Raw genomic sequence first — 26635 nt, 5'->3', positions numbered from 1 at the left:
GTGGGGGTGAATATGTAAGATGAGGTAAGGAAATTTGGCACATTTCAAACAGTATCCTTTAAGTTTTGGTAAATTGTGTAACACAACATATTTTTCCACTGTGATCTACAGGTGCTATCCACATAAGTGGGGGTGGTTAATAGCAATAATCACTGGAATGTTTCTAGTAAATTAACAGGGACAAGTTCCCCAAATACTCACAACCAAATGTTGATATAGAAGTAAAAATATATACAATACAGTCACTTGTTTGTAGTTTGGCACAATGTTTTCCTTTATTTCCCCTTGGATAAATAGTGCATAAACTACTTGTGCAACTGTATGACTTCTAAAGTCTTTTACATAGAACATCAGATTAAAGTTTGCTTCTAAAGACTTATTCCCACACTTTAAAATTCTTTTCTTTAAGCACTTACATGTCAACATACATACCACAAGGCATATTTTGAAAGAAATAAAACACAAACATCAAATGTCTTTCTGGAAAATGCGAGTCTCTTCTTCAAACACAGGTAAAACCCAAAATGTTGTTTCTGCTTTTAGGAGATTGTAGTCGGAATCCCTGCAGAAAAACCAAACAATTTATGCCATCTTAGTTAGATTTAGTGTATGTCCCACAAAGGGATCATACAATCTAAATTTGTTTACATCATACTAGATGCTGTATGATGCAGAAAAAGATACCAATAGTAGGGGGCACTAGAAAGCACTCCTAATTGCCTTATGATGAGATTTTGTTTTCCAAATTATGCTCCTTTTGTTTAAATCATCTTGGTTTTTTGGTCTATATAACTTTTAAATTCTGTTGGTCAAAATTTTTCTTACTGCAAAGCCCTTCCCTTCCCCAAATCATTCAAAAGCATATTTTAGTTGTATTTTCTCAGTAAGTAAAAATCAACGCTGACTAGCAGAAAAAGTAGCCTTGTCAAAATTTATCCCTAGTCAAGCCACAACAAAATTGCCCAATCTTTTGGTTGGCTTAGAGGTATAGGGATTTTCATGCACTTTTTTCTTTTTGTTTTAATTTGAAAAAGAAAGGAATGGGACAGTTTCTTTCATGCAAACTTTTGCTTTTAAGAGGGAAAAAATGAGGGACTGTGGGCTTAGCAGAGTAGGAAAGCTAAGGTGCATCATCTCAGCCATTTTGGTGCAGTATTACCTCAGTTTTTCAAAAGAAGCTGTCCCAGCCTCATCCTTGTGGACCTGTTCTCGCTCCATGCGCTTTCCCTTACACTTCTCTTCTCTCAGGGCCTTGGAGCTGGTTTTGTGACGATATAACTTTTTGTGTGTCGGTACATTATTGCCTAAAGTGCTCAGGTTATTAAGCTTTTTATCAAAGAAGGCAGAGCGAGAGTCCTCATTATAACCAGACATGCTTGCACGACCAGGATCACCTATCACTGCTTTCCCATTGCTTTTACTCACACCCTTGATAGACCTGTGATTCTTAGTGGCTCCTGGAGAGCCATTGTTGACCTTTTTCTTAGATTCCTGTGGTGTCCCAGCCAATATTTTGAGGGTTTTTAATTTTAGACTATTGGACTCAGGGGAGTAGAATATATTGGGGTCCCCATGGTGCTCCATGGGTTCCCAAAGGGGTTCTATGGAGGCCATCATGAACCTCTGCACATCTGCCATACCAGAGGCAATGTTGGACAAGATATATGAAGGCTCCTGAAATTCCCGTTGGTCATCATCCAAAAGGTTGTTGGTGTTGGTGCCCATGTTCATGTCATTCCAACCTGGGCTGCTCTCCTTCCCCAAAGACCAGTCTCCAGAAAGTCCCTTCTGACTTAAAGACCAGTCTCCCGAAAGTCCCTTCTGACTTGGCATCTTCATAGAGGCCACAGGGCCATGTTGGATACATTCAGCCAATGTCTTCCCCGTGGAGGATATGCTGTTGATTTGGCCTCCTCCACGACTGATGCCAATTTGCATTTTCTCTCCATTGATTGCAGCCATGAATTTCCCTTTCTTTGCTGACTTAGGAACCTGGCGGGAGGTTTTGCCAGGTGGTTTTTCAATCCCTTTGTTGTTGCCTTTGGGGGATTTTTTCCTGTTGTTTTTCTGAGAAGAGCTTTGGTTCATAGCCCCACTCTTGCTGGGTGAACTTTTCTTTCTTGATTTTGGCACCTTGCTGCTGGTACTCATTTGACTAGATGGATCATTAAATGTTGATAAGCAAGGGGCTTTCTGGAGCAGGCTGACAGAATCCTCATCATTGAACATATGGAACTGAAACTGATGGTTATTTAAAGTAAATCCATCATCCACTTGAACCTGCCGTGAAAGGGTACTGCAGTCCCACTTGATTTTCTCCATATTGCCCAGTGTTCCTGGGACACCCTCTTGGAATCCTTTTAGTGTTCCTAGTGTCTTGATATTCTCACATCTGGTAATTTGAGGGGAAAGACTGGGAGTATCAGGTGGAGATATCTCTGAGAGAGAAGAGTGGCGGAATTTGTCAGGAGTGAAGTTGGAGATATCCAGAAGGTCAGTGGACTCCTTTAGTGGTGCTATCTCATCAATGCTCTGCTGGATCACCAGCTTGGGGCTGCAGTGGGCCAAGAAGTCATCAGCAATATCATCATCACCATCCTTTTCACAGGATTTCAAGCTTAAGGAGCAATAATTGCTTGAGTTGACAGACAGTGGGGCAATGGAATCAAAGCTAAAGAGCCGCACATCGTCCATATTGACTGGACCCTGCTGGAAAGGAAAGCAGACCTCTCCATTATTAAAGTGACATAATTGGTAAGAGTCATCAGATGAGAGCTGGGTGTCTTGCACAGAGGTATATATGACCTTGTTGCAACTACTTCCACCACTATTGAGACAGATTGGATTGTATGTTGTAGCTGTGAGGCTATTTTCCATGGAGACTACTTGGGAGACTCCATATTCACTGGACTGGGTTGGAGCTATCTCCCTTGAGACTTCAGCAATGAATTCCTGGGAGCCAGAAACAGGTTTGTTGTGCCACACATCTCCATAGCTGTTTGATTCCATTTTGAAGTTTTGGGATGACTGAAGCAGCTGAGACTCAGCAGGTGAGGAAAGCACACAGTCCTGGGCAGGTTGGAGAGGTACAAATGATTTTTCTGTTTGAGTGAGCCTGTCTTCATTTTGCTCTGGAGAATGATGATTGAAGTATGAGATACCAGTATTATTTGACAAGTCAGAAGCATCTAACAATGTCTGTAGATACCCTCCAGGAATAACAGGTATATTGTTGGCAACATGAGCAGATGATAGAGGCATTTCAGAAGAGCAGCTGGTTGGTAGGAAAGTAGAATTCTTAGCAACCTTTGTCTCATGAAATTCAGATAGATGAGAACTGTTTGAGGTCCCAGGAATAGCTTCATTCTTTGAATTAGCCTTGGAGGATTGGTTTTCCAAAACAGGACTCATTTGAACAACTGGCTTGCTTTCTTGCCCAGCTTTGATTTTCTTGGATTTTAACCTGGCTTCACTTTTAAATTTGATTTTGTTAAGCACTTTCCTCTCTGGTCCCTTAAATTGACCATCTTGGGCTTTGACTTTCTCTGAGTCAGGACCTGTGATGTCATTTAAATGTGATCCATTTGCACAACTGGGGGAAGCCAGAGGTGCTGACTTCAGTGTGCCTTTCAGGCCTCCATCTTCTTTACAATTATTAGTTTGCCTCTCATCATTGCAGAATGAAACCTGCTTACCACTTGCTGACGTTTCTATGGATGGGATTCTTTGAATCCTGTGCCTGTTGCCAAGTTTAGATTTTCGTTTACGAGCAGGTGGCAGAAATGACATCTCAAAGCTACCTGGTTCAAAGCTTTGCTTTTGGCATAAGGATGTTTTGCTGGAGTCTGCATTGCTGTTTCTCTGCTTTTTCTTCTTTTGCCAGAAGCCCTTCAAGGGAGCCAGCTTGGCATATTTGTTGAGCTGATTTTCACTCAAATTAACTGTTGTTTCACTGGCATCCACTCTACCCAACTTCACCAGCATGTTTTTCTCACCTTTAAAACGGTTGATGATAATATATTTGATAATAACAGGGGGCTCCTTACGGGTTACTTTTCTTCTCTTTTTGGGACACCATTCATCATCATCTTCTTCTATAGAACCACCTGGCAGCCATTCCTTCCTCTCATTTACTTTTTCACCCTCTAGTGAGTCAACATCATACAGATAATCTTCACTATACCTGACTTTTCTCTTGGCTCGTAGCCCATAGTTCTGCTGGGAGGAGGAGCTGCCAGAATTAGTGTCCCGAGCCATATAGCGGCTACAGTCCTTGATCTCCCCCATGGTATCAAATGAGACCTCAATGAAGGAACTACCATCACTGAAATTCCCTGATGCTTCCAAGGAATTGGCAAGATGGCCTTGCTTTAGATTCTTAAATTGCTCTACTTCAGTTCCACTGCATGGTTTATTTAAGGCAGATTTTTCTTCATTATCCTTCCCATCTTTTTTCTCTGCACCTTTTTCTTCCTGGCCTTCTTCTTTGCCTTTCTTCTTGTCCAGGTTTTTATCTTCCTCCCCCCAGATAATGCTCACATCAGGGACCTTGAATTGGGAAAATTCGCTACTTTGCTTCAGGGCCCCAGTCTTAGACTCCCGCTTGGGGCAGGTAGTAAAGACACTGGGAAAAAAGTTGAACTGGGCATCCTCCTGCATCAAAAGGGTGGTCTTGTCTCGAACATTGTCCTGGAAGGACTCATATCGAATTTTCAGGGAGCAGACATCACTGCCCAGTGTTGACTCATCATCATCAAACATGTAGTTATCCACATCTTCTTCAGAGAACAGGTTGACAGACAGCTCGTTCTTGGAACAGAGGTCAAGTAGTTCGATCTTACTCTCACTAATGAAGGTCTCAAAGTAACCCCAATCCTGATTGGAATTTGCCAGCAAAGCCTCTTCTGTATTGCACTTATCTAACAGTAATGCCTCATAATAACTTTTCTGACCTGGGTCCTCCAAGTCAATGTCAGGTTTCTCAGCTTCTCGTCTATCTCCTGCCCTTGATTTGTGCAAGGGGAAGCCTAGGAGCTGATCTGAGAGAAGCTGTTCTCCGTATTTCATGTTTTCTCCAGCATTAATACACTGAATCCCTATATCAGAGACTGCACAGGTTTCATAATCCCTGTTTAGATCACTGACTTTTAGACTGATCCCTGGCTCAGGATCTACTGCATCCTTGGATTCCATGAAGCAGCCCAAGCAAGTCCGGCTTGGCTGCATGAGGCAGTCCCCATTCAGAGCTGACATGCCTGCAGGCTCCATTATGGCAAATGGAGCTTTCTCACACTCATTGGGCAATGACCATGTGTTCAGGCCCTTTGCAACACCAGATGTAAGGGAGATGGCATTCACAGAAGCACTATTAGCAGTATGCTCAGGTGCTTCAATCAGGCCCAAAGGAGAGGGAGGGCTTTGCATACAGGGCTTCTTAGAGGGCAGAGGCAGGAGACCTCTGGGGTACATCAGGTTCTCTTTTTGAGCCACCGGTATAGACTGGATTGGTGCAGCAGCCTCTAGAGCTGCAAATGACTTCATTGCCACATCCTGGTCCTCTGAATCTAGAGAAAAGGGGGGAAATGACAGAAATAAAGTTAAAGATCTTAGACCAGACTCATTAACTCTTTCCCTTGATCAGTTTCTGGTACTTGATCTTAATGTATAAAAGGTAAGCTTCAGCTTCTCTAACTTTAGAACTAGAAATTACAAAGTTAAAGAATGACCCTGATTTTGTACTGAACATTTATGTGAGTGAAAAGTAATTATTTCTTTAGGTTCAGCTTTTTCTTCAGACACACACAACACCCTCCTCAGAAATGAGGGGAAAATGGATTGCTTGATCAATTGGAAAGTTAAAGCTTTCAGGGTGGGAAAATGCTCAGATGGGATATATTCATGATTTTTAAACTCTAAGGCATATTCCTATCCTTCAGACTTACCTCTGTTTTGGAAGCTTCTACAGAATCTAGACATTTCAAACTTCATATCAAAGTAGATTTCTAATTCACTACGAATTTAGGGGAACCTAAGTATTCATTTGATAGAGATAATTTCAGAGAGCAAAGGGGTTGGATTAGATACCTCCTAGAGACCCTTCTAGTCCAGTTACAGATTTAGTGGGATAAAGTTTAGGATTAATACCTATCTCAGAAGTATCCTAGACTTAACTTGCCCCTGCTCTTTTGATACTGAAAATCTATAGCAATAACAAAGGACTACTGGGAGAGCTATTGCATATTATAATTAAATTCCCTTACCATTTTCCTTGACCCCATTAATCATAGTGTTTTCTCCGTTGGTTGAGGCAACAATAGCCTTATCTTGTTGGTTATCCATGAATGGAACCTCTTATTGTTTCATTCCAAGTCCAAATGCTGTTCAACCTGCACATTTCAAATACATAATAATATCAGTCACTAAATTTTTTCTCTGTTTTAAGGTTATTTCAGCTAGAGAGGTCTTAAAAGCTTTACTGGAATTTACCTGTTTCCAGACTGGCTTCATAGACAGTCTTGTTTTTTGTTTCATAGCTTATACATGCCATATAAGTCAGTTTGGAAATTCACACTTCATTCATACATTCTAGATCCTTCTATCCCCTCTTGGCTATCATACTATTAAAACAGAAGTCTGAGGAAGCAGGCAAACTTACATCTTCTTTCAGATAGTAACACATTTAACCACTTCCAACCCCTGGCTAAAACAAGGCTGTAAAAATGTTTCCACAGATTACTGATCTATACTTATATTCCCCTTTCAGGTAATGAAATAAAGAACAGCTGCTTCAGACAAATATTACTAGCAAAAATTAATGTATCATGAAATATATACATGAGCAATGCACTTAATTATCAAGAATTGTCTAATCTTGTCAGATACAACAAGAATACTGTGTCATGGAACATATAAGTGCCACTGTAACTTTACTCTGGGATGCTGTTTTCCTGAGAACATAAATTTCTCCTCAGAAAAAAATCTGACCAAGCACCCAGGATTCATTGCTTTGAATTAAATGCAAAAAAGTGTTGAGAATAGAGATAATATGCTTTGGCAAAAGAGAAGAGGTGGAGACTGGTATGGGAGTTTGATAAGTTGGGAAGGGGAGAGGAAGGGAGCACTAGGTTCTAGGCTGGATACAGTTACAGAAGTTCTCTCATTTTGTACTTATAATCACCTTGTAATTTTGGCTCTACTAGGTTCTTATTTGTTTTCTTTTTCTGGGCCATGCCACGCAGCTTCTGGGACCTCAGTTTCCCCACCAGGGATTGAATCTGGACCATGGCAGTGAAAGCACTGAATTCTAACCTCTAGACCACCAGGGATCTCCCTTATTCCCTTAATTTTTTTCAAAAGGGCAAACTGAGTATCATAGATACTGGCTTAGATACTAATAGAGATACTATCATAGATACTAACAATGATTATTAATTATTTGGGCCTTTTTTTCCCCCTACAGAATCAGAAGGCTAAACCCTGAGCAGAAAATCCTTTAGTCCTTTCCTATGACTTTTTAAATCTCAGTTCTAAATGACACAACTTAAAGGTATGCATTTTCACACATTTTAATTTATACCTTGGCTGTTTATAAAAAAAGATTTGGGAGAAGGATTATAATTTTTTATGCTTGCAATACAAACATCTCTGCACTTGTTTTAGCTCTTCCCTATCGATCAGCATTTTAGGCTAACAAATTTCACAGGGTTATTAAAATCTATTTTGAGCTAAAATTGATTAGCATGTTTGGAATAATGTACAAGCTGCTTTGCTAATCATAGTAAATCATGCAGTGTAATGGCATTGATATAACATTAGCATGGAGACAGGTATTTTGAAGCAAGAAAATGCTCAGTTAAAGTGGAAAAGCAACCTCTCCTACTTGACTTTCCCTCAGTTGGGTCTGAAGAAGGCTCACAGATCTTGTCCTAGTAGGTTGCTCTACTCTTCCCCAAAGGCCTTTAGGGCTCAGGTCTCAGAGTCTAGATGACCCATGCCTACAATTATGTTGGGGGCTGTCCTTGGCCTTTCCCAACTGGGAAAAAATAAGGCAAGAAAGTAATTCATGTTTCTGCCTATGGATCTGGGACAACATAGCCTTTGGGGCGAGTAGTGCTAATCTCTGGGATACGAGTTTAAATTAATTCAACAAATTTACTATGTACTACCTGTGGTCATGGTGGTGTACCAGAAACTGCAGTGGAAAAGATAGTTGACTGAGACTAGATCCTTGCTCTCAAGGTGCTCAGAATTTATGGGAGAAAACAAGTCATAGACAAATGCTAATAAATATATTTTATTCACTGAAATAGAAGGAAAAAGTTTCTATAGGAGTTCAAAATAGAAATTATTCCACTTTTAGAAAGGAGGGAAATCAGTGAAGAATTCACTAATGGCAGCATTTGATTTGGACCTTGAAGGATGGTGTTCCAGGGAGTAGGAATGGGGGATAATAGAGGAGAGAAAGGCATTCTAGGCTTCAGGAATTTCATGAGTTGCCATGAATCTCTCCCTACTCCAGTCAACCTAAACAACTGCTACAGAATCATAGGTCTGACACTTTCCTTGCATATAACACCCTTTTCCTTATTTTTTTCATTGCTCCTTTTAAAAAATTACTTTATTTTAAGTGAAACAAAGATGAATATTTTTTATAATAAAATATACAATTCACCAAGAAGATAGACATCATAAACCATTAACAGCAAAGCCTTAACAACAAAGAAACAAAGATACAAAAGCAAAAATCAGAAGAAATATAAGTGAAAAGAAAAAATATATAATCATAATGAGACATATTAACATTGCTCAGGGGCTATGTTATCAAGTGCAGAAAAAACAAGAATAGAAGCATCTTGAATGATGTCATTAATAATCTAAATATAATAGATTTACATTTAATTAATTTATATTAATCATATGCTACATAAATATATTCAAAATTTTGTGTTTCATAAGTTGTTATTAGATGTTCATAGGACATTTAGAAAAACTGGTAAAAAGATAAACATTACTAAATTTCAAAAAATAGAATTCTTTTTGGTGTGTGATTCAGTTTTATATATAAGCACATACATTGTTTCTGAAATTATTTTCTGTTGTAGGTTATTACAAGACATTGACTGTGGTTCCTTGTGCTATATAGTAAACCTCTGTTGCTTGTTGCATATCTATTTTTTAAAAATTAGAAATATAGCATTCTATTTATACTAAGTCAAACAAGTGGAATCAAAATTGCATAAATTTTTTAGACAAAAATTCATAAGTTTACATATATATATTTGTAAGTTATACATATATATATATGTATACGAAAGATTTTCTACTATGATTGATAAAGGCTTGAGAAAGAACATCAAAGAAAAAAGAAGAGATGGAGAAATTGGAAAACATAAACTAAATGAAATGGGAGCACTGACTATGAAATAGAAAAATGAAACAAACTAGATAAAGGTAAAAGATCCTCATATAGTCCAGTTGTTGTTAAACATGGCTGCTCCATAGAAACATATCTGGAGCTCTGGTGAAAAAAAATACCTGGGCATTTGTATTTTTCAAAAAATTCCAAGATAATTATGATATGCATCTAGATTTTAAACAGTGATTACAGGTTTTTCTATTAAATGCTAGTTTAGGTGATATAGAATTCTATAATTTTTCTGTTGCCCAATCATGATACAATGATATTAAGTGAGTAATACTTACATAATCACAATAGTAAAAGATGTTTATCAGTTTTCACAATCAATAGTCAGACAAAGAATAAAAGATGGTTACAATTGCAAGCCATAATGGGAACATGATTAATCTAACAATATAAAATAATTACATACAATTTGGGGGGTCAGAGTAATGTGGTAAGTGGAAGTGCATACATGCACATGTTTTCATCTGCTCAGTCAATCTATGTCTTTTGGTAGGTGCATTTAATCCATTTACAGTTAAGGTAATAATTGATATGTATGGCCCTATTCCCCTGGAGAAGGGAATGGCAACCCACTCCAGTATTGTTGCCTGGAGAATTCCATGGACAGAGGAGCCTGGCAGGCTAAAGGCCATGGGGTAGCAAAGAGTCAGATATGACTGAGTGACTAACACTTTCACTTTCATGATCCTATTACCACTGTTTTGGGTTTATTTTCTGTAGGTGGGGCTTTTCCTTCTCTTGTTTTCTGCCTAGAGAAGTTCCTTTAGCATTTATTGTAAACCTGGTTTGGTGGTGCTGAATTCTCTTAACCTTTGCTTGTCTGGAAAGCTTTTGATTTGTCCATCAAATCTGAAGGAGAGTCTTCCTGGGTAGAATATTCTTGGTTGTAGGTTCTTCCCTTTCATCACTTTAAATATATCATGCCATTCCCTCCTGGCTTGTAGAGTTTCTGTTGAGAAATCAGCTGATAGCCTGATGGGAGTTCCCTTGTATATTGTCATTTTTCCCTTGTTGCTTTTAACATTTTATCTCTGTCTTTAATTTTTGTCAGTTTGATTATTATGTATCTTGGTGTGTTCCTCCTTGGGTTTATCCTGCCTGGGACTCTCTGTGCTTCCTGGACTTGGTTGGTTATTTCCTTTCCCATGTTAGGGAAGTATTCAGCTACGATCTCTTCAAGCATTTTCTCAGGTCCTTTCTCTCTCTCTTCTCCTTCCGGGTCCCTATAATGCGAATGTTGGTGTGTTTAATGTTGTCCCAGAGGTCTCTTAGGCTCTTTTCATTTCTTTTCATACTTTTTTCTATATTCTGTTCTGTGGCAATGATTTCCAACATTTCTGTCCTCCAGGCCATTTATCCGTTCTGCCTCAGTTATTCTGCTATGGATTCCTTCTAGTGTATTATTCATCTGTTTGTTTGTTCTTTAGTTCTTTTAGGTCTTTGGTAAACATTTCTTGTATCTTCTCAACCTTTGCCTCCATTCTTTTTCTGAGATCCTGAATCATCTTCACTATCATTAGCTTGAATTCTTTTTCTGAAAGGTTGCCTATCTCCACTTCTTTAGTTGTTTTTCTGGGGTTTATCTTGTCCCTTCATCTGGGATATAACTTTCTGCTTTTTCATGCTGAGTAACATTCTGTAATGTGCCTTTGTTTAGTCTCTGCTGGGTTTTGGTTCTTCTTGCTTCTTCTGCCTGCCCTCTGATGGAGAAGGCTAAGAGGCTGTGTAAGCTTCCTGATGGGAGGGACTACTGATGGGAAAAACTGGGTCTTGCTCTGGTGGGTAGGGCTCTGCTCAGTTCAGTTCAGTTCAGTTGCTCAGTCATGTCCGACTCTTTGTAACCCCATGAACTGCAGCACGCCAGGCTCCCCTGCCCATCACCAACTCCTGGAGCTTACTCAAACTCATGTCCATCAAGTTGGTGATGCCATCCAACCATCTCATCCTCTGTTGTCCCCTTCTCCTCCCACCAAGAAGGTTTACCCCAATGGGGACCTTTCCAGACAGTTACTGCCAGTCCTCCCCATCCCTGTGGTGAGCCTGTGCCAACCCATGCCTCCACAGGAGACCCTCTAACACTAGCAGGTAGTTTTGGTTTGGTTTCAGTAGAGTCACTGCTCTTTTCCTCTGAGTTTTGGTGTGTGCAAGGGTTTATTTGTGCCCTCCAAGACTGGAGTCTCTGTTTCCCCCAGTCCCGTGGAAGTCTTAAAATCAAATCCACCTGGCCTTCAAGGTCAGATTCTCTGGGGATTCCCAGTCCATTTGTCGGGTCTCCAGGGTGGGGAGCCTGATGTAGGGTTCTGAACCTTCACAACAGTGGGAGAACTTCTTTGGTATTATTGTTCTCCAGTTTGTGGATGACCCACCAAGTGGGTATGGGATTTGATTTTATTGCAATTGTGTCCCTCCTACCATCTTTCTGGAGCTTCGTCTTTGTCTTTGGATGTGGCGTATCTTTTTTTTTTTTTTTTTTTGGATAGGTTCAAGCATCCTCTGTTGGTGGTTGTTCAACAGCTAGCTGTGATTTTGGTGCTCTTGCAGGAGGAGATGAGTGCACATCCTTCTACTCCACCATCTTGAACTGGAAGCCTCTTTTTTATTATAAATTAATGTATTTTAATTGGAAGATAATTACTTTACAAGATTGTGATGGGTTTTTTTGGCCATACATCAACATTAATTGCCCATAGGTATACATGTATCCCCCCATCCTGAATCCCCTCCCACCCCCCTCCACACCCTATCCCTCTAGGTTTTCCCAGAGCATCAATGCCCTGCTTCATGCCTCGAACTTGCACTGGTCATCTATTTTACATATGGTACTGTACATGTTTCAATGGTATTCTTTCAAATCATCCCACACTTGTCTTCTCTCACTGATTCCAAAAGTCTGTTCTTTATATCTGTGTTCCCTTTGCTGCCCTGCATGTAGGATCATTGGCACCACATTTCTAAATTTCATATATACCTGTTAATATATAATATTTGTCTTTCTCTTTCTGACTTACTTCACTCCGTATAATAGGTTCCATCTCATTAGAACTGACTAAAATTCATTTTTTTTTTATAGCTGAGGAATATTCTATTGTGTATATGTACCACAACTTCCTTATCCATTCATCTGACGATGTACATCTAAGTTGCATCCATGTCCTCAGTTCAGTTCAGTTGAGTCACTCAGTCGTGTCCGACTCTTTGTGACCCCATGAACTGCAGCACGCCAGGCCTCCCTGTCCAACATCAACTCCTGGAGTCCGCCCAAAACCATGTCCATTGTGTTGGTGATGCCATCCAATCATCTCATCCTCTGTCGTCCCCTTCTCCTCCTGCTCTCAATCTTTCCCAGCATCAGGGTCTTTTCCAATGAGTCAGCTCTTCGCTTCAGGTGGCCAAAGTATTGGAGTTTCGACTTCAACATCAGTCCCTCCAATGAACACCCAGGACTGATCTCCTTTAGGATGGACTGGTTGGATCTCCTTGCAGTCCAAGGGACTCTCAAGAGTCTTCTCCAACACCACAGTTCAAAAGCATCAATTCTTCGGTGCTCAGCTTTCTTTATAGTACAACTCTCACATCCATACATGACTACTAAAAACAATAGCCTTGACTAGACAGAACTTTGTTGGCAAAGTAATGTCTCTGCTTTTTAATATGTTGTCTAGGTTGGCCGTAACTTTCCTTCCAAAGAGTAAGTGTCTTTTAATTTCATGGCTGCAATCACCATCTGCAGTGATTTTGGAGCCCAGAAAAATAAAGTCAGTCACTGTTTCCCCATCTATTTACCATGAAGTGATGGGACCGGATGCTGTGATCTTAGTTTTCTGAATGTTGAGCTTTAAGCCAACCTTTTCACTCTCCTCTTTCACTTTCATCAAGAGGCTCTTCCGTTCTTCTTCACTTTCTGCCATAAGGGTGGTGTCATCTGCATATCTGAGGTTATTGATATTTCTCCCAGCAATCTTGATTCCAGCTTGTGCTTCATCCAACCCAGCGTTTCTCATGATGTACTCTGCATATAAGTTAAATAAGCAGGGTGACAATATACAGCCTTGACACACTCCTTTTCTTATTTGGAACCAGTCTGTTCTTCCATGTCCAGTTCTAACTGTTGCTTCCTGACCTGCATACAGGTTTAAGAGGAAGGTCAGGTGGTCTGGTATCCCTTTCTCTTTAAGAATTTTCCTCAGTTTCTTGTGATCCACACAGTCAAAGGTTTTGGCATAGTCAATAAAGCAGAAAGAGATTTTTTTTTTTTTGAACTCTCTTGCTTTTTCGATGATCCAGCTTTTTCAATGATCTCTGGTTCCTCTGCCTTTTCTAAAACCAGCTCGAACATCTGGAAGTTCACAGTTCATGAATTGCTGAAGCCAGGCTTGGAGAATTTTGAGCATTACTTTACTAGCGTGTGAGATGAGTGAAATTGTGTGGTAGTTTGAGCTTTCTTTGAAATTGCCTTTCTTTGGGATTGGAATGAAAACGGACCTTTTCCAGTCCTGTGGCCACTGCTGAGTTTTCCAAATTTGCTGGCATATTGAGTGCAGCACTTTCACAGTATCATCTTGTAGGATTTGAAATAGCTCAACTGGAATTCCATCACCTCCACTAGATTTGTTCGTAGTGATGCTTCCTAAGGCCCACCTGACTTCACATTCCAGGATGTCTGGCTCTAGGTGAGTGTGAGTGATCACACCTTCATGATTATCTGGGTCGTGAAGATCTTTTTTGTACTGTTCTTCTGTGTATTCTTGCCAACTCTTCTTAATATCTTCTGCTTCTGTTAGGTCCATACCATTTCTGTCCTTTATTGAGCCCATCTTTGCATGAAATGTGCCCTTGGTATCTCTAATTTTCTTGAAGAGATCTCTAGTCTTTCCCATTCTATTGTTTTCCTCTATTTCTTCGCATTGATTTCTGAGGAAGGTTTTCTTATCTCTCCTTGCTATTCTTTAGAACTCTGCATTCAAATGGGTATATCTTTCCTTTTCTCCTTTGCTTTTTGACTCTCTTCTTTTCACAGATATTTGTAAGGCCTCCTCAGACAGCCACTTTGCGTTTTTGCATTTCTTTTCCTTGGGGATGGTCTTGCTCCCTGTCTCCTGTAAAATGTCACGAACCTCCATCCACAGCTCATCAGGAACTCTGTCTATCAGATCTAATCCCTTAAATCTATTTCTCACTTCCACTGTATAGTCATAAAGCATTTGATTTAGGACTTACCTAAATGGTCTAGTGGTTTTCCCCACTTTCTTCAATTTAAGTCTGAATTTGGCTTCCATGTCCTAGCTAATGTACATAGTGCCACAATGAACATTGGGGTATATGTGTCTCTTTCAATTCTGATTTTCTCGGGGTATAGTCCCAGAAGTGGGACTGCTGGGTCGTACAGCAGTTCTATTCCCAGTTTTTAAAAGTAACCTCCACACTGTTCTCCATAATGCTTGTAACAGTTTGCATTTCCACCAACAGTGTAAGAAGGTTCCCTTTTCTCCACTACTCTCCAGCATTTATTGTTTGCAGATTTTTTGATGACGGCCATTCTGACCATTGACAATACCCTTTTCAATCAATACTCACTTTCATTCTCTTCACCTCTACCTATACTCCAAAATATTTTAACTTAATTTTCTAGACCACTTTTTGCTTCCAGGTATCTTGCTTGATATTCTCTGTGCCTGGAATATCTCTCCCTACTCTTTCTCCTTCCTCTATTCTTCCCTTCCTCCCTTTCCAGCTTTTGTTTCATTTCCCTCTCCTATTCCCTTCTCAAAATTTCCTGACACTTTCCTTGATTCTTCCTACCACAAACAAAATTAATTTTTTCCCTTCTCTGTGTTCCCAAAGAACTTTGCTCTTCTCCATGTTTATCATCTTATATAAACATTACTTCTTTATATCTGATACCCTCAAAAGACTAAGCACCCCTCACCTCCACAGGGCTTAGCTCAAATAGTGTTTAGAATATGGTATATACTCTGTAAAAGTTGACTAGAAGATGATGTTGAATGATAGAAAATGATGGGGGAGAATTTGGGGGAACAGTAGTTTTTTCCCCCTAAAACATCAGGTATATATAAGAAGCTATGGTTGAAAAGATGAGAACTATACTGTGGAGGCCACCCAAATCTTAGTTAAAGAAGGCACTGAAGGGTTTTAAGCAGAGAAATACTATGATTAGAACATTAGGACCTGTGAGAGAGGGAGAATCAGAGGTAAGAAAATATGTTAGGAGACAATGTTCAAGTGTGAGCGGTCAAGAAGTTTAGAATTAGGGAGGAGGAAATAAAAATGGAAAGATTTTAGATTTGAGTAAATTGCAGAGGTATGCTGTAGAGATTTGGAAAATGATTTAGATGTGGCAGGTGAGGGAGCAGGAGTTGGCATATGGAGACGAGAGAGGTCAAAGAGTTAATTTATTGTTGTTTAGTCACTAAGTTATGTCTGACTCTTTGCAATCCCATAGACTGTAACCTGCCAGGCTCCTCTGTTCATGGGGTTCTCTAGGCAAGAATACTGGAGTGGGTTTCCATGCCCTCCTCCAGGGGATCTTCCTGGACCAGGGATTGAACCTGCATCTCTTCTATTGGCAGGCAGATTCTTTACCACTGAGCCACCAGGGAAGCTCTCAAAGAGTTATTAAATGATTGTAAAAGGAGCATTAGGAGTGGTTGGATTCCAGACCAGAGTAACCCCAGAAACACAAGTTCCAGGATGTTTATGAGAACAAAGCAAGATGAATAATAAGCCTGATCATCAGGTCCAACATCTATAATGAAGCTGAAAAAGGTCTTAGCTGGAAAGGAGGCAACTGACCAGCAACCTGATATGGATGGAGAAACTACAGGTTTGGTTAGGGACTGGAATGGATCAATGAAATGAGACTGTTGTCGCACACAGGTCCACAGAAGTTCTCCAGGTTAGCCTAGCCAAGATCTATCTAGTCTAAATCTTCCCAGTTCAACTTCAGTCAGCTGATGGATGACAGAATCAGCATTAGTACAGAGAGTACATAGTTATCCATAATGCTGCTTGGCTAATTCAACTTTCTAACATCTACCAGGATTTCAAGATACTAGATTAGGTATATGGAAATGTGATGTTTTTAAGTACAGAAAACATGCTTAAATGAGAACTCATACAAGTTTTTTAAATATTAAGGATAAGAAAGACATCAAAAAAAGATGATCACAGTAAAACACTAAAAAATTCTATATATCTCAGAAGTATGGTATAATTCTATGTCATCTTTAATGATTAATAGTCCAAAATTCAAAAGATATGCACAAAAACTCATTTAAGAACTGACACCATAGGATGGATGAAGTACAACCACTAACTAGCTGGGTAACAAGGCTCTGCATGTTCCATCTGCCTTGATTTTTGGCAGACATAAGTCTCAGGGAGGGGTCCTCTTTGCTGTTAGGTACCTGGGCAGCAGCGATAGCGGCTGCATTTTGGCAAAGCTCAGTGGTTCAATATTTGGATCTCCATTCCTCTTATTTTTTCTTCCCTCACTATTATCTGCACCATCCTTTCTGATAGCACTGTAAAGAAATTCCGAAGAAGAACAAGTTCATAGGATCATAAATCAATGTGAAAGTATGTCAAAATGCATTGTCCAAAAATGGGCCAAAGAACTAAACAGACATTTCTCCAAAGAAGACATACAGATGGCTAACAAACACATGAAAAGATGCTCAACATCACTCATTATTAGAGAAATGCAAATCAAAACCACAATGAGGTACCATTACACGCCAGTCAGGATGGCTGCTATCCAAAAGTCTACAAGCAATAAATGCTGGAGAGGGTGTGGAGAAAAGGGAACCCTCTTACACTGTTGGTGGGAATGCAAACTAGTACAGCCGCTATGGAAAACAGTGTGGAGATTTCTTAAAAAACTGGAAATAGAACTGCCATATGACCCAGCAATCCCACTTCTGGGCATACACACTGAGGAAACCAGATCTGAAAGAGACACGTGCACCCCAATGTTCATCGCAGCACTGTTTATAATAGCCAGGACATGGAAGCAACCTAGATGCCCATCAGCAGATGAATGGATAAGGAAGCTGTGGTACATATACACCATGGAATATTACTCAGCCATTAAAAAGAATTCATTTGAACCAGTCCTAATGAGATGGATGAAGCTGGAGCCCCTTATACAGAGTGAAGTAAGCCAGAAAGATAAAGAACATTACAGCATACTGACACATGTATATGGAATTTAGAAAGGTGATAACGATAACCCTATATGCAGAACAGAAAAAGAGACACAGAAATACAGAACAGACTTTTGAACTTTGTGGGAGAATGTGAGGGTGGGATATTTCAAAAGAACAGCATGTATGCTATCTATGGTGAAACAGATCACCAGCCCAGGTGGGATGCACGAGACAAGTGCTCCGGCCTGGTGCACTGGGAAGACCCAGAGGAATCGGGTGGAGAGGGAGGTGGGAGGGGGGATCGGGATTGGGAATACATGTAAATCCATGGCTGATTCATATCAATGTAGGACAAAACCCACTGGAAAAAAAAATAATAAAAAAAAAATAAAAAAATTAGCATTAAAAAAAAAATAAAGCACTACAAAGACACTAGAAAACCTTATGTGCAATAAGATGTGAATTAGAAGTGGACAGAAACAAGGAGAGGCATTCATGGGCTCAAGTTGGGAGTAGCCAGCCTCCCCACTAGACTTATAAACTTTATTATTTTATTTTTAACTTTTAAAAAAATTTAATGGGACTTCCCTGGATGTTCAGTAGTTTGGGATGAACCTGCCAATGCAGGGGACACAGGTTCACTCCCTGGTCCAGGAAGATTCCACATGCCATGGGGCAGCTAAGCCCATGTGCCACAACTACTGAGCCTGCTGACCCTAGAGCCCATACTCTGCAACAGAGGAACCATCTCAGTGAGAAGCCCATGCACTGCAACTAAAGAGTAGCCCCCACTTGCCCCAACTGGAGAAAGCCCATGTGCAGCAACAAAGACCCAGCACAGCCAAAAATAAATAAATAAATAAATAAAAATTTAAAAATTTATATTGGAGTACTGTTGATTTACAATGTGTGCTAGTTTCAGGTGTACAGCAAAGTGAATTAGTCACACATATATATACCACTCTTTTTTAGGTTCTTTTCCCATTACAGAGTATTGAGTAGAGTTCCTTTGAGTTGAGTTCCCTGTGCTATACAGTAGGTTAATTATCTGTTTTATATATAGTAGTATGTACATTTGAATCCCCAAATCCTAATTTATCCCTCCCCTCATTTCCACTTTGTAAACTTTAAGATTGTTTTCTATGTCTGTGAATCTATTTCTGTTTTGTAAATAAGTTCAATTGTATCATTTTTTCAGATTCCATATATAAGCAATATCATATATTTACCTTTCTCTGCCTGACTTACTTCACTCAGTATGACACTCTCTAGGTCCATTCATGTTGCTGTGAAGGACATTATTTCATTCCTTTTTATGGTTGAGTTATATTCCATTGTATATATGTACCACACCTTTATCCATTCCTCTATCAATGGACATTTAGGTTGCTTCCATGTGTTGGTTATTGTAAATAGTGCTGCAGTGAACATCGGGGTGCATATATCCTTTCAGACTATGGTTTTCTCTAGATATATTCCTAGGAATGGGATTACTGGATCATATGGTAACTGTATTTTTAAAATACAGTTCATTCTGTATATATGTATATACAGTATACATGTATATACAGTTCATTCTGTATATATGAATGTATAAAATACATTCATACTGTTCTCCACAGTGGTTTTATCAATTTACATTCCCACCAACAATGCTGGAGGGTCCCCTTCTCTCCATACCCTTTCCAGCATTTATTGTTTGTAGACTTTTTGATGATGGCCATTCTGACCAGTGTGAGGTGATACCTCACTGTAGTTTTCATTTGCATTTATCTATTAGTTAGTGATGTTGAGCATCTCTTCATGTGCTTTTTGGCCATCTGTATTTCTTCTCTGGAGATATATCTGTTTAGCTCTTCTGCCCATTTTTTGACTGGTTTGTTTGCTTTTTTTATATTGAGTTGCATGAGCTGTTTGTATACTTTGGAGATTAATCCCTTGTCAGGTACTTCATTTGCCAATGTTTTCTCCCACTCTGTGGGTCATCTGTTCATTTTGTTTATGGTTTCCTTTGCTCTGCAGAAGCTTGTCAGTTTGATTAGGTCCTATTTGTTTACTTTGGTTTTATTTTCATTACTCTAGGAAGTGGATCAAAAAGATATATTGCTGTGATTTATGTCAGAGTGTTTTGTCCATATTTTTGTCTAAGAATTTTATAGTATCCAGCTTTATACTCAGCTCTTTAATTCATTTTGAGTTGATTTTTGTGTATGATTTTAGAGAGTGATCTAATTTCATTCTTTTACATGTAGCTCTCCAGTTTTTACAGCACCACTTATTGATGATATTGTCTCTTCTCCATTGTATATTTTTGCCTCTTTTGTCATAGATTAGGTGACCATAGGTGCATGGCTATATCTCCAGACTTTTTATCCTGTTCCATTGACATATATTTCTCTTTCTGTGCTAGTACCATACTGTTTTGATTACTGTAACTTTGTAGTACAGTCTGAAGTCAGGCAGCCTTATTCCTCCAATTCTGTCTTTCTTTCTCAAGATTGCTTTGACTATTTGAGGTTCTTTTTGTTTCCATACTAATTGTAAAACTTTTTGTTCTTGTTCTGAGAAAATGCCCTTGGTTATTTGACAAGGATTTCATTGAATCTGTAGATTGCTTTGTGTGGTATTGTTATTTTCACAGTATTAATTCTCCCAATCCAAGAACATAGTATGTCTCTCCATCTGTTTGTATCATCTTTTATTCCTTTCATCAGTTGTCTTATAGTTTTCTGAATATAGGTCTTTTGCCTCCTTAGGTAGATTTAGTCCCAGGTAATTTATTCTTTTTGATGCAGTGGTAAATGTGATTTTTTCCCCTTGATTTCTCTTTCTGATTTTTCATTGTTAGTGTATAGGAATACAAGAGATTTCTGTGTGTTTATTTTGTATCCTGCGACTTTACTTAATTCATTGAAGAGTTCTAGTAGTTTTCTAATAGCATCTTTAGGATTTTCTGTGTATAGTATCATATCATCTGCAAACAATGACAGTTTTACTTCTTTTCCAATTGGGATTCCTTTTATTTCTTTCTCTTCTCTGATTGCCATGGTGAGGTCTTCCAAAATTATATTGAATGATAGTGGCAAAGACATCATTGATTTGTTCCTGATCTTAGAGAAAATGCTTTCAGTTTTTCACCATTAAGAATGACGTTTACTGTGGATTTGTGGTATATGGCTCTTATTATGTTAAGGTAGGTTCCCTCTATGCCCACTTACTGGAGAGTTTTTTTAAAAATCATAAGTGGACATTTTATGCATCTATTGAGATGATCATATGGTTTTTATTCTTCAATTTGTTGATGTGGTATACCATACTGATTGATTTGCGGATATGGAAAAAATCTTGCATTCCTGGGATAACTTCAACTTGATCATGGTGTATGATCCTTTTAATGTGTTTTTGGATTCAGTCTGCTCATATTTTGTTGAGTATTTTGTGTCTATGTTCATCAATGATACTGGCCTGCAATTCTCTTTTTCTGTGTGATATCTTTGTTTTTGGTATCAGGATGATGTTGGCCTCATAGAATGAGCTTAGGCCTTCCTCTGCAATTTTTGGTAGAGTTTCAGAAGAGTAGGTGTTAACTCCTTTAAATGTTTGATAGAATTTGCCTGTGAAGCCATCTAGTCCTGGACTTTCGTTCATTGAAAGATTTTAGTCAGTTTCCATTTCAGTACTTGTGATTGTGAAATTGAAAGTCCTTCAGTTGTCTCCAACTCTTTATGACCCCATGGACTGAGTCCATGGAATTCTCCAGGCCAGAATACTGAAGTGGTTAGATGTTCCCTTCTCCAAGGGATCTTCCCAACCCAGGGATTGAACCCAGGTCTCCTGCATTGCAGGCGGAGTCTTTACCAGCTGAGCCAGGGAAGCCAAAGAATACTGGAGTGGGTAGCCTATCCCTTCTCCAGCAGATCTTTCCGACCCAGGAATCGAACTGGGGTCTCCTGTATTATAGGTGGATTCTTTACCAGCTGAGCTACCAGGGAAGCCCCGAAACTTGTGATTGGTCTGTTCATATTTTCTATTTATTCCTGGTTCAGTCTTGGAAGGTTGTACCTTTCAAATAATTTGTCCATTTCTTCTAGTTTTTCCTTTTTATTGGCATTGTCCATTTATTGGTTGCTTGCAGTATTCTTTTATGATACTTCATATTTCTGTGGTGTCTGTTGTAACTGTTTTTTTTTCCTATTTTTATTGATTTAAGTTCTCTACCTTTTGTCTTAATGTGTCTAAGTTTTATTAATTTTATCTTCACAAAGAACAAGCTTTTAGTTTCATTGATCTTTGCTATTGTTTTCTTCATCTCAATTTTATTCATTTCTGCTCTAATCTTTATTATTTCTTTCCTTCTACTAGCTTTGGCTTTTGTTTGTTCTTCTTTCTCCAGTTGTTTTAGGTGTAAGGTTATGTTGTTTATTAAAGGTTTTTCTTGTTTCTTGATGTAAGGCTGTTTTGTTATAAACTTCCCTCTTAGAATTGCTTTTGCTGTATCTCAGGTTTTGGACCATTGTGCTTTCATTATCATTTGTCTCTAGGTAATTTTTTTAATGTCCTCTTTGATTTATTCAATGATCCATTAGCTATTCATTAACATATTGTTTAGCCTCTACATGTTTCTGTGTTTTGTTTTGTTTTATTTATTTATTTTTTTTAGTTTTATTCCCCTGTAATTTACTCCTATTCTCACAGTGTTTTGGTTGGATCGATTTTCTTAAACTTACAGAGGTTTGTGATGTGATCTGTCCTGGAGAATTTTCCACGTGCATGTGAGAAAAAAAATGTATTCTGCTTCTTTAAGATGGAATGCCCTAGAGATATCAGTTATGTCCATCCAGTTTACTGTGTCATTTAAGTCTGTGTTTCTTCACTGATTTTCTGTCTGGATGATCTGTCCATTGATGAAGGTAGGGTGTTAAAGTCCCCTACTGTTATTGTGTTACTGTTGATTTCCCCTTTTATGGCTGTTAGTATGTGCCTTATATATTGGGGTGTCCTATGTTTGGTGCATATATGTTCACAATTGCTATATCTTCTTCTTGGGTTGATGCCTTGATCATTATGTAGTGTACTTCCTTGCCTCCTGTAACAGTCTTTAAAGTCTGTTCTGTTTGATATGAATATTGCTACTCCAGTTTTCTTTCGATTTCCATTTGCATGGAATATCTTTTTCTATTCCCTTACTTTCAGTCTGTATGTGTCCCTAGGTCTGGTGTTGGTCTCTTGTAGACAGTATATATCTGGGTCTTGTTTTTGCATCCATTCAGCCAGTCTACATCTTTTGGTTGGAACATTTAATAATGTGAACATTATTTACATGCCAGGTAATTATCAACATGTATACTTCTATGACCATTTTCTTAATTTTTTGGATTTGTTTTTGTTGGTCTTCTTTCTTCCCTTCTTTTGTTCTCTTGTCTACCTGTTTGATAACTATCTTTAGTGTTACATTTGGGCTGCACTTTCTTTTTTGTGTGTATATCTATTTTAGTTTTTTGGTTTGCAGGTTCTATGATGTTTTGATATAGCAGTCTATATATGTACAGGGTTGTTTTAATTTGCTGGTCTCTTAATTTCAAATGAAATGTCCATTTCTTACATTTGTATGCTTCTCATCTCATGGTTGCTGGTTTTGATATCATATTTATGCACTGATGATTTCTTACTATTACTTTTTCATGTTTGCTTTGACTAATGAGTTTTCCCATTTGTGATTTTCTTGTTTCTAGTTGTGGCCTCTTTTCCCCTCTGCCTAGAGAAGTTCCTTTAGCATTTGTTGTAAGGCTGGTTTTGTGGTACTGAATTCTCTTAGCTTTTGCTTGTATGTAAAGCTTTTGATTTCTCCATCAAATCTGAATGACAGTTTTGCTGGGTAGAGTGTTTATTTTTTCAGGTAGAATATTCTTGGTTATAGGTTTTTCCCTTTCATCACTTTAAATATATCATACCACTGTCTTCTGGCCTGCATGATTTCTGCTGAAAAATCAGCTGATAACCTTATGAGGATTGCTTGTATATTATATTTGCTTTCCCCTTGTTACTTTTAATATTTTTCTTTGTAGTTCATTTTTGTCAGTTTGATTAATATGTGCCTCAGTATGTTCCTCCTTGGGTTTATCCTGCCTGGAACTCTCATGGGCTTTCCTGATAGCTCAGTTGTTAAAGAATCCACCTGCAATGCAGGAGACCCTTGTTTGATTCCTGGGTTGGGAAGATCTGCTGGAGAAGGAATGGGCTACCCACTCCAGCACTCCTGGGAACTCTCAGTACTTCCTGAGCTTGGGTGGCTGTTTCCTTTCCATGTCAGGGAAATTTTTGGCTATAATATCTTCAAATATTTTCTCTCCCTTTCTGTTCTTCTTCTGGGGCCCCCTATAATGTGAATGTTGGTGCATTTAATGTTGTCATAGAGGTCTCTGAAACTGTCTTTTCTTTTCATTCTGTTTTTCTTTATTGTGTTCCATGGTAGTAATTTCCACCGCTCTGCCTTCCAGTTCACTTATTCTTTCTTCTGCCTCAGGTACTCTGCTACTGATTCCTTCTAGGGTATTTTGCATTTCAGTGATTGTGTTGCTCATCTCTGTACCTCTGTTTGCTTGTTCTTTAAATCTTCTGTCTCTTTGTTAAGCATTTCTTGTACATTCTCAGACTGTGCCTCCATTCGTTTTCTGAGATTTTGAGTCATGGCTTCCCTGGTAGCTCAGACGGTAAAGCGTCTGCTTACAATGCAGGAGACCTGGGTTTGATCCCTGGGTTGGGAAGATCCCCTGGAGAAGGAAATGGCAACCCACTCCAGTATTCTTGCCTGGAAAATCCCATGGACTGAGGATCCTGGTAGGCTACAGTCCATGGGTTCGCAAAGAGTTGGACACGACTGAGCGACTTCACTTTCACTACTATAATTACTCTGATTTATTTTCCAGGTAGAATTTCTATCTCCTATTCGCTTACTGTTCTTGTGGGTTTTTTGCCTTCTTCCTTCAACTGTAACATATTTCTCTGTTGTCTCATTTTGTCTAACTTTCTGTTCTTGTGGTCTCCTTTCTGCAGTCTGCTCGCTTGTATTTTCTCTTGCTTCTGGTGTCTTCCTCCAGTGGGGGCAGGAGCTTGGTTGGACCAGGAGCTTGTGTAGGCTTCTTGGTTGGAGGGACTGGTGCCTGCCTTCTGATGGATGAGGCTGAGTCTTTTCCCTCTGGTGGGCAGGGCCACATCAAGAAGTAAGTTTTGAGGTGGCTATGAGCTCAGTATGACTTTAGGCAGCCTATCTTCTGATAGTTGAAACAGTGTTCCTATCTTATTTCCTGTTTGGCCTGAAGCTTTACAGCACTGGAGCCTGTAGGTTGTTGGGTGTGCCTGGGTCTTTTTGCTGAAATGAGGACCTCACACCAGTTACTATTTGTTGGGGCCTCTGCTATCAGTGTCCTTGTCCCCACAAGTGAGCTATAGCCAACCCTTGCCTTCCCAAGAGATCTTCCAAAACCTCTAGTTTGGTGTAGCTCAGGTTCATATGAAGACACTGCTTTGTGCTGGATCCCAGTGCATGTGAGACCTTGTGGTGCACCCTCCAAGAGTGGAGTCTCTGTTTTCCCCAACCTTGTGGAGCTCCTACACTCAAGCCCCACTTGCCTCAAAGCCAAATGCTTTCAGGATTTTCCTTCTTGATGCCAGACCCTCAGGCTCCCTTGGAGGATTATTTTTTATGTGGAAACACCTCTGTTCTGTGTGGGTTTGATATTTTTTGGTGCAAGAACTGTTTTTAGATATCTGCCACCTCTTTCCTTGCTGTATTCTGATCATTATTCCCTTGATAGGAGGTGTGACTGATGTGGTGACCACAGCCTGCACTGGGTATTGAGCATGGCATCTCTGCTGTGCTGTGGTTGTCACTGCCCTTCAGTGGCAGGGTATCTGCTTCCTGGCTATTGGAGTTAGAGGCCCCAAGGTCTGTTTCTTAGCTGTGTTTCTCATCTTCAGTGTGAGGTAGGTGGCAGTGGAGCACTCCCACTGGAAAAGAAGTCACTGAGTATTCCTTCTCTAGAGCTGTTCACCTGTGAGTATGCTCTGTTGTGTCACCTTTCACCCACTGTGTGAGCTCTCGGATTACAATGTAGGTAGCACTGCTCTCAGCCCCACTTTAACAATGTATATGCTGGCAACTGGCCTTGATGTCTCTTAGGTGTTGTTTTCACCAGGCCACCAGCGTTGATCCACTGAATTCAGGTCCCAGGATTGCATTAAGTGTGGAACAGGACCTGCTGTGGGCACTATTGGGCTCACACTCTGGCTTGGCCAACCCCCATATGCACGTGCCCACAAAATTCACAGTTGCTAAAGCCAGACTTGTCTTGGCTGTGGGAGCACTCATCGTCCATTCAAATGTTCTTCAGGCACTGAGTTTACAAAGTCAGTTGCAAGGGTATAAATTTGCAGTTTGTGCAGCCATGAGGTATAAATTTGCAGATTGTGAAGGTATAAATTTGCAGTTTGTGCAGCTCTCTTTCCTTAGTTGCATGGTTCTTGGGGTTCAGCTTAATTAACTATTAAGCCCCACTTCTTTCTGTGGGCTACCCACAGGTATCTGCTCCTGAGGCTGCCCTGGAGCACATGAGGAGGGGACGTGAAGGAGGAGGTGGCAGCCAAGAGCACGAGAGCCCATCTGGGCAGGAGCAGGTGTAGAGGAGAAGGTCGTGACTGGGGGTACAAGAGCCCATCCTTTTGGGGATTGAGCACAGAGAAGGACATGATGGTTAGGGGCATGAGAGCCTGCCCCAGCAGGAGTGCTTCTTACTGCCTGGGTATGCAGGGGCTAGCACACAAGGAGAGAGGCTGCAATGGTGGCCCTGCCTTTTGCATGTCACTCAGTGGTGCTTCACTTTCACGGTGGTCCAGGCTTCTTCCACGAGCAATGCTCATTACAGAGCTCCTCACTACCATCCCCTAAGGCTGCCTTCTCATAGCCAACAGTAGTCCCCTCCCCAGGTCTTCTCTCCAAACCCCATTTTCTAGTACCTATTCCCCATCTGCACTGGCAGACACACATGTT

General features: G+C 39.8%; 1 protein-coding gene across 1 annotated transcript in view; it reads right to left on the bottom strand.

Moving 5' to 3' along the window:
- Positions 1 to 442: 442 nt before the first annotated feature.
- NEXMIF (neurite extension and migration factor) overlaps positions 443 to 26635 on the bottom strand; it is a 211296-nt gene continuing 185103 nt past the window's right edge. The window contains exons 2-4 of the mRNA XM_061137755.1: positions 6261 to 6386; positions 1160 to 5564; positions 443 to 562 (exon numbers count right to left, since the gene is read on the bottom strand). Of these exons, the coding sequence (XP_060993738.1) occupies positions 469 to 562; positions 1160 to 5564; positions 6261 to 6339 (4578 nt within the window). The 5' untranslated portion in view covers positions 6340 to 6386 and the 3' untranslated portion in view covers positions 443 to 468. The remainder of the gene's footprint in view (positions 563 to 1159; positions 5565 to 6260; positions 6387 to 26635) is intronic.

The sequence above is a fragment of the Dama dama genome, chromosome X (assembly GCF_033118175.1).
Source record: "Dama dama isolate Ldn47 chromosome X, ASM3311817v1, whole genome shotgun sequence".
Classification (NCBI taxonomy): domain Eukaryota; kingdom Metazoa; phylum Chordata; class Mammalia; order Artiodactyla; family Cervidae; genus Dama; species Dama dama.
The sequence above is the reverse complement of the archived record's forward strand: the minus strand, read 5'-3'. Positions and strand labels throughout refer to the sequence as shown.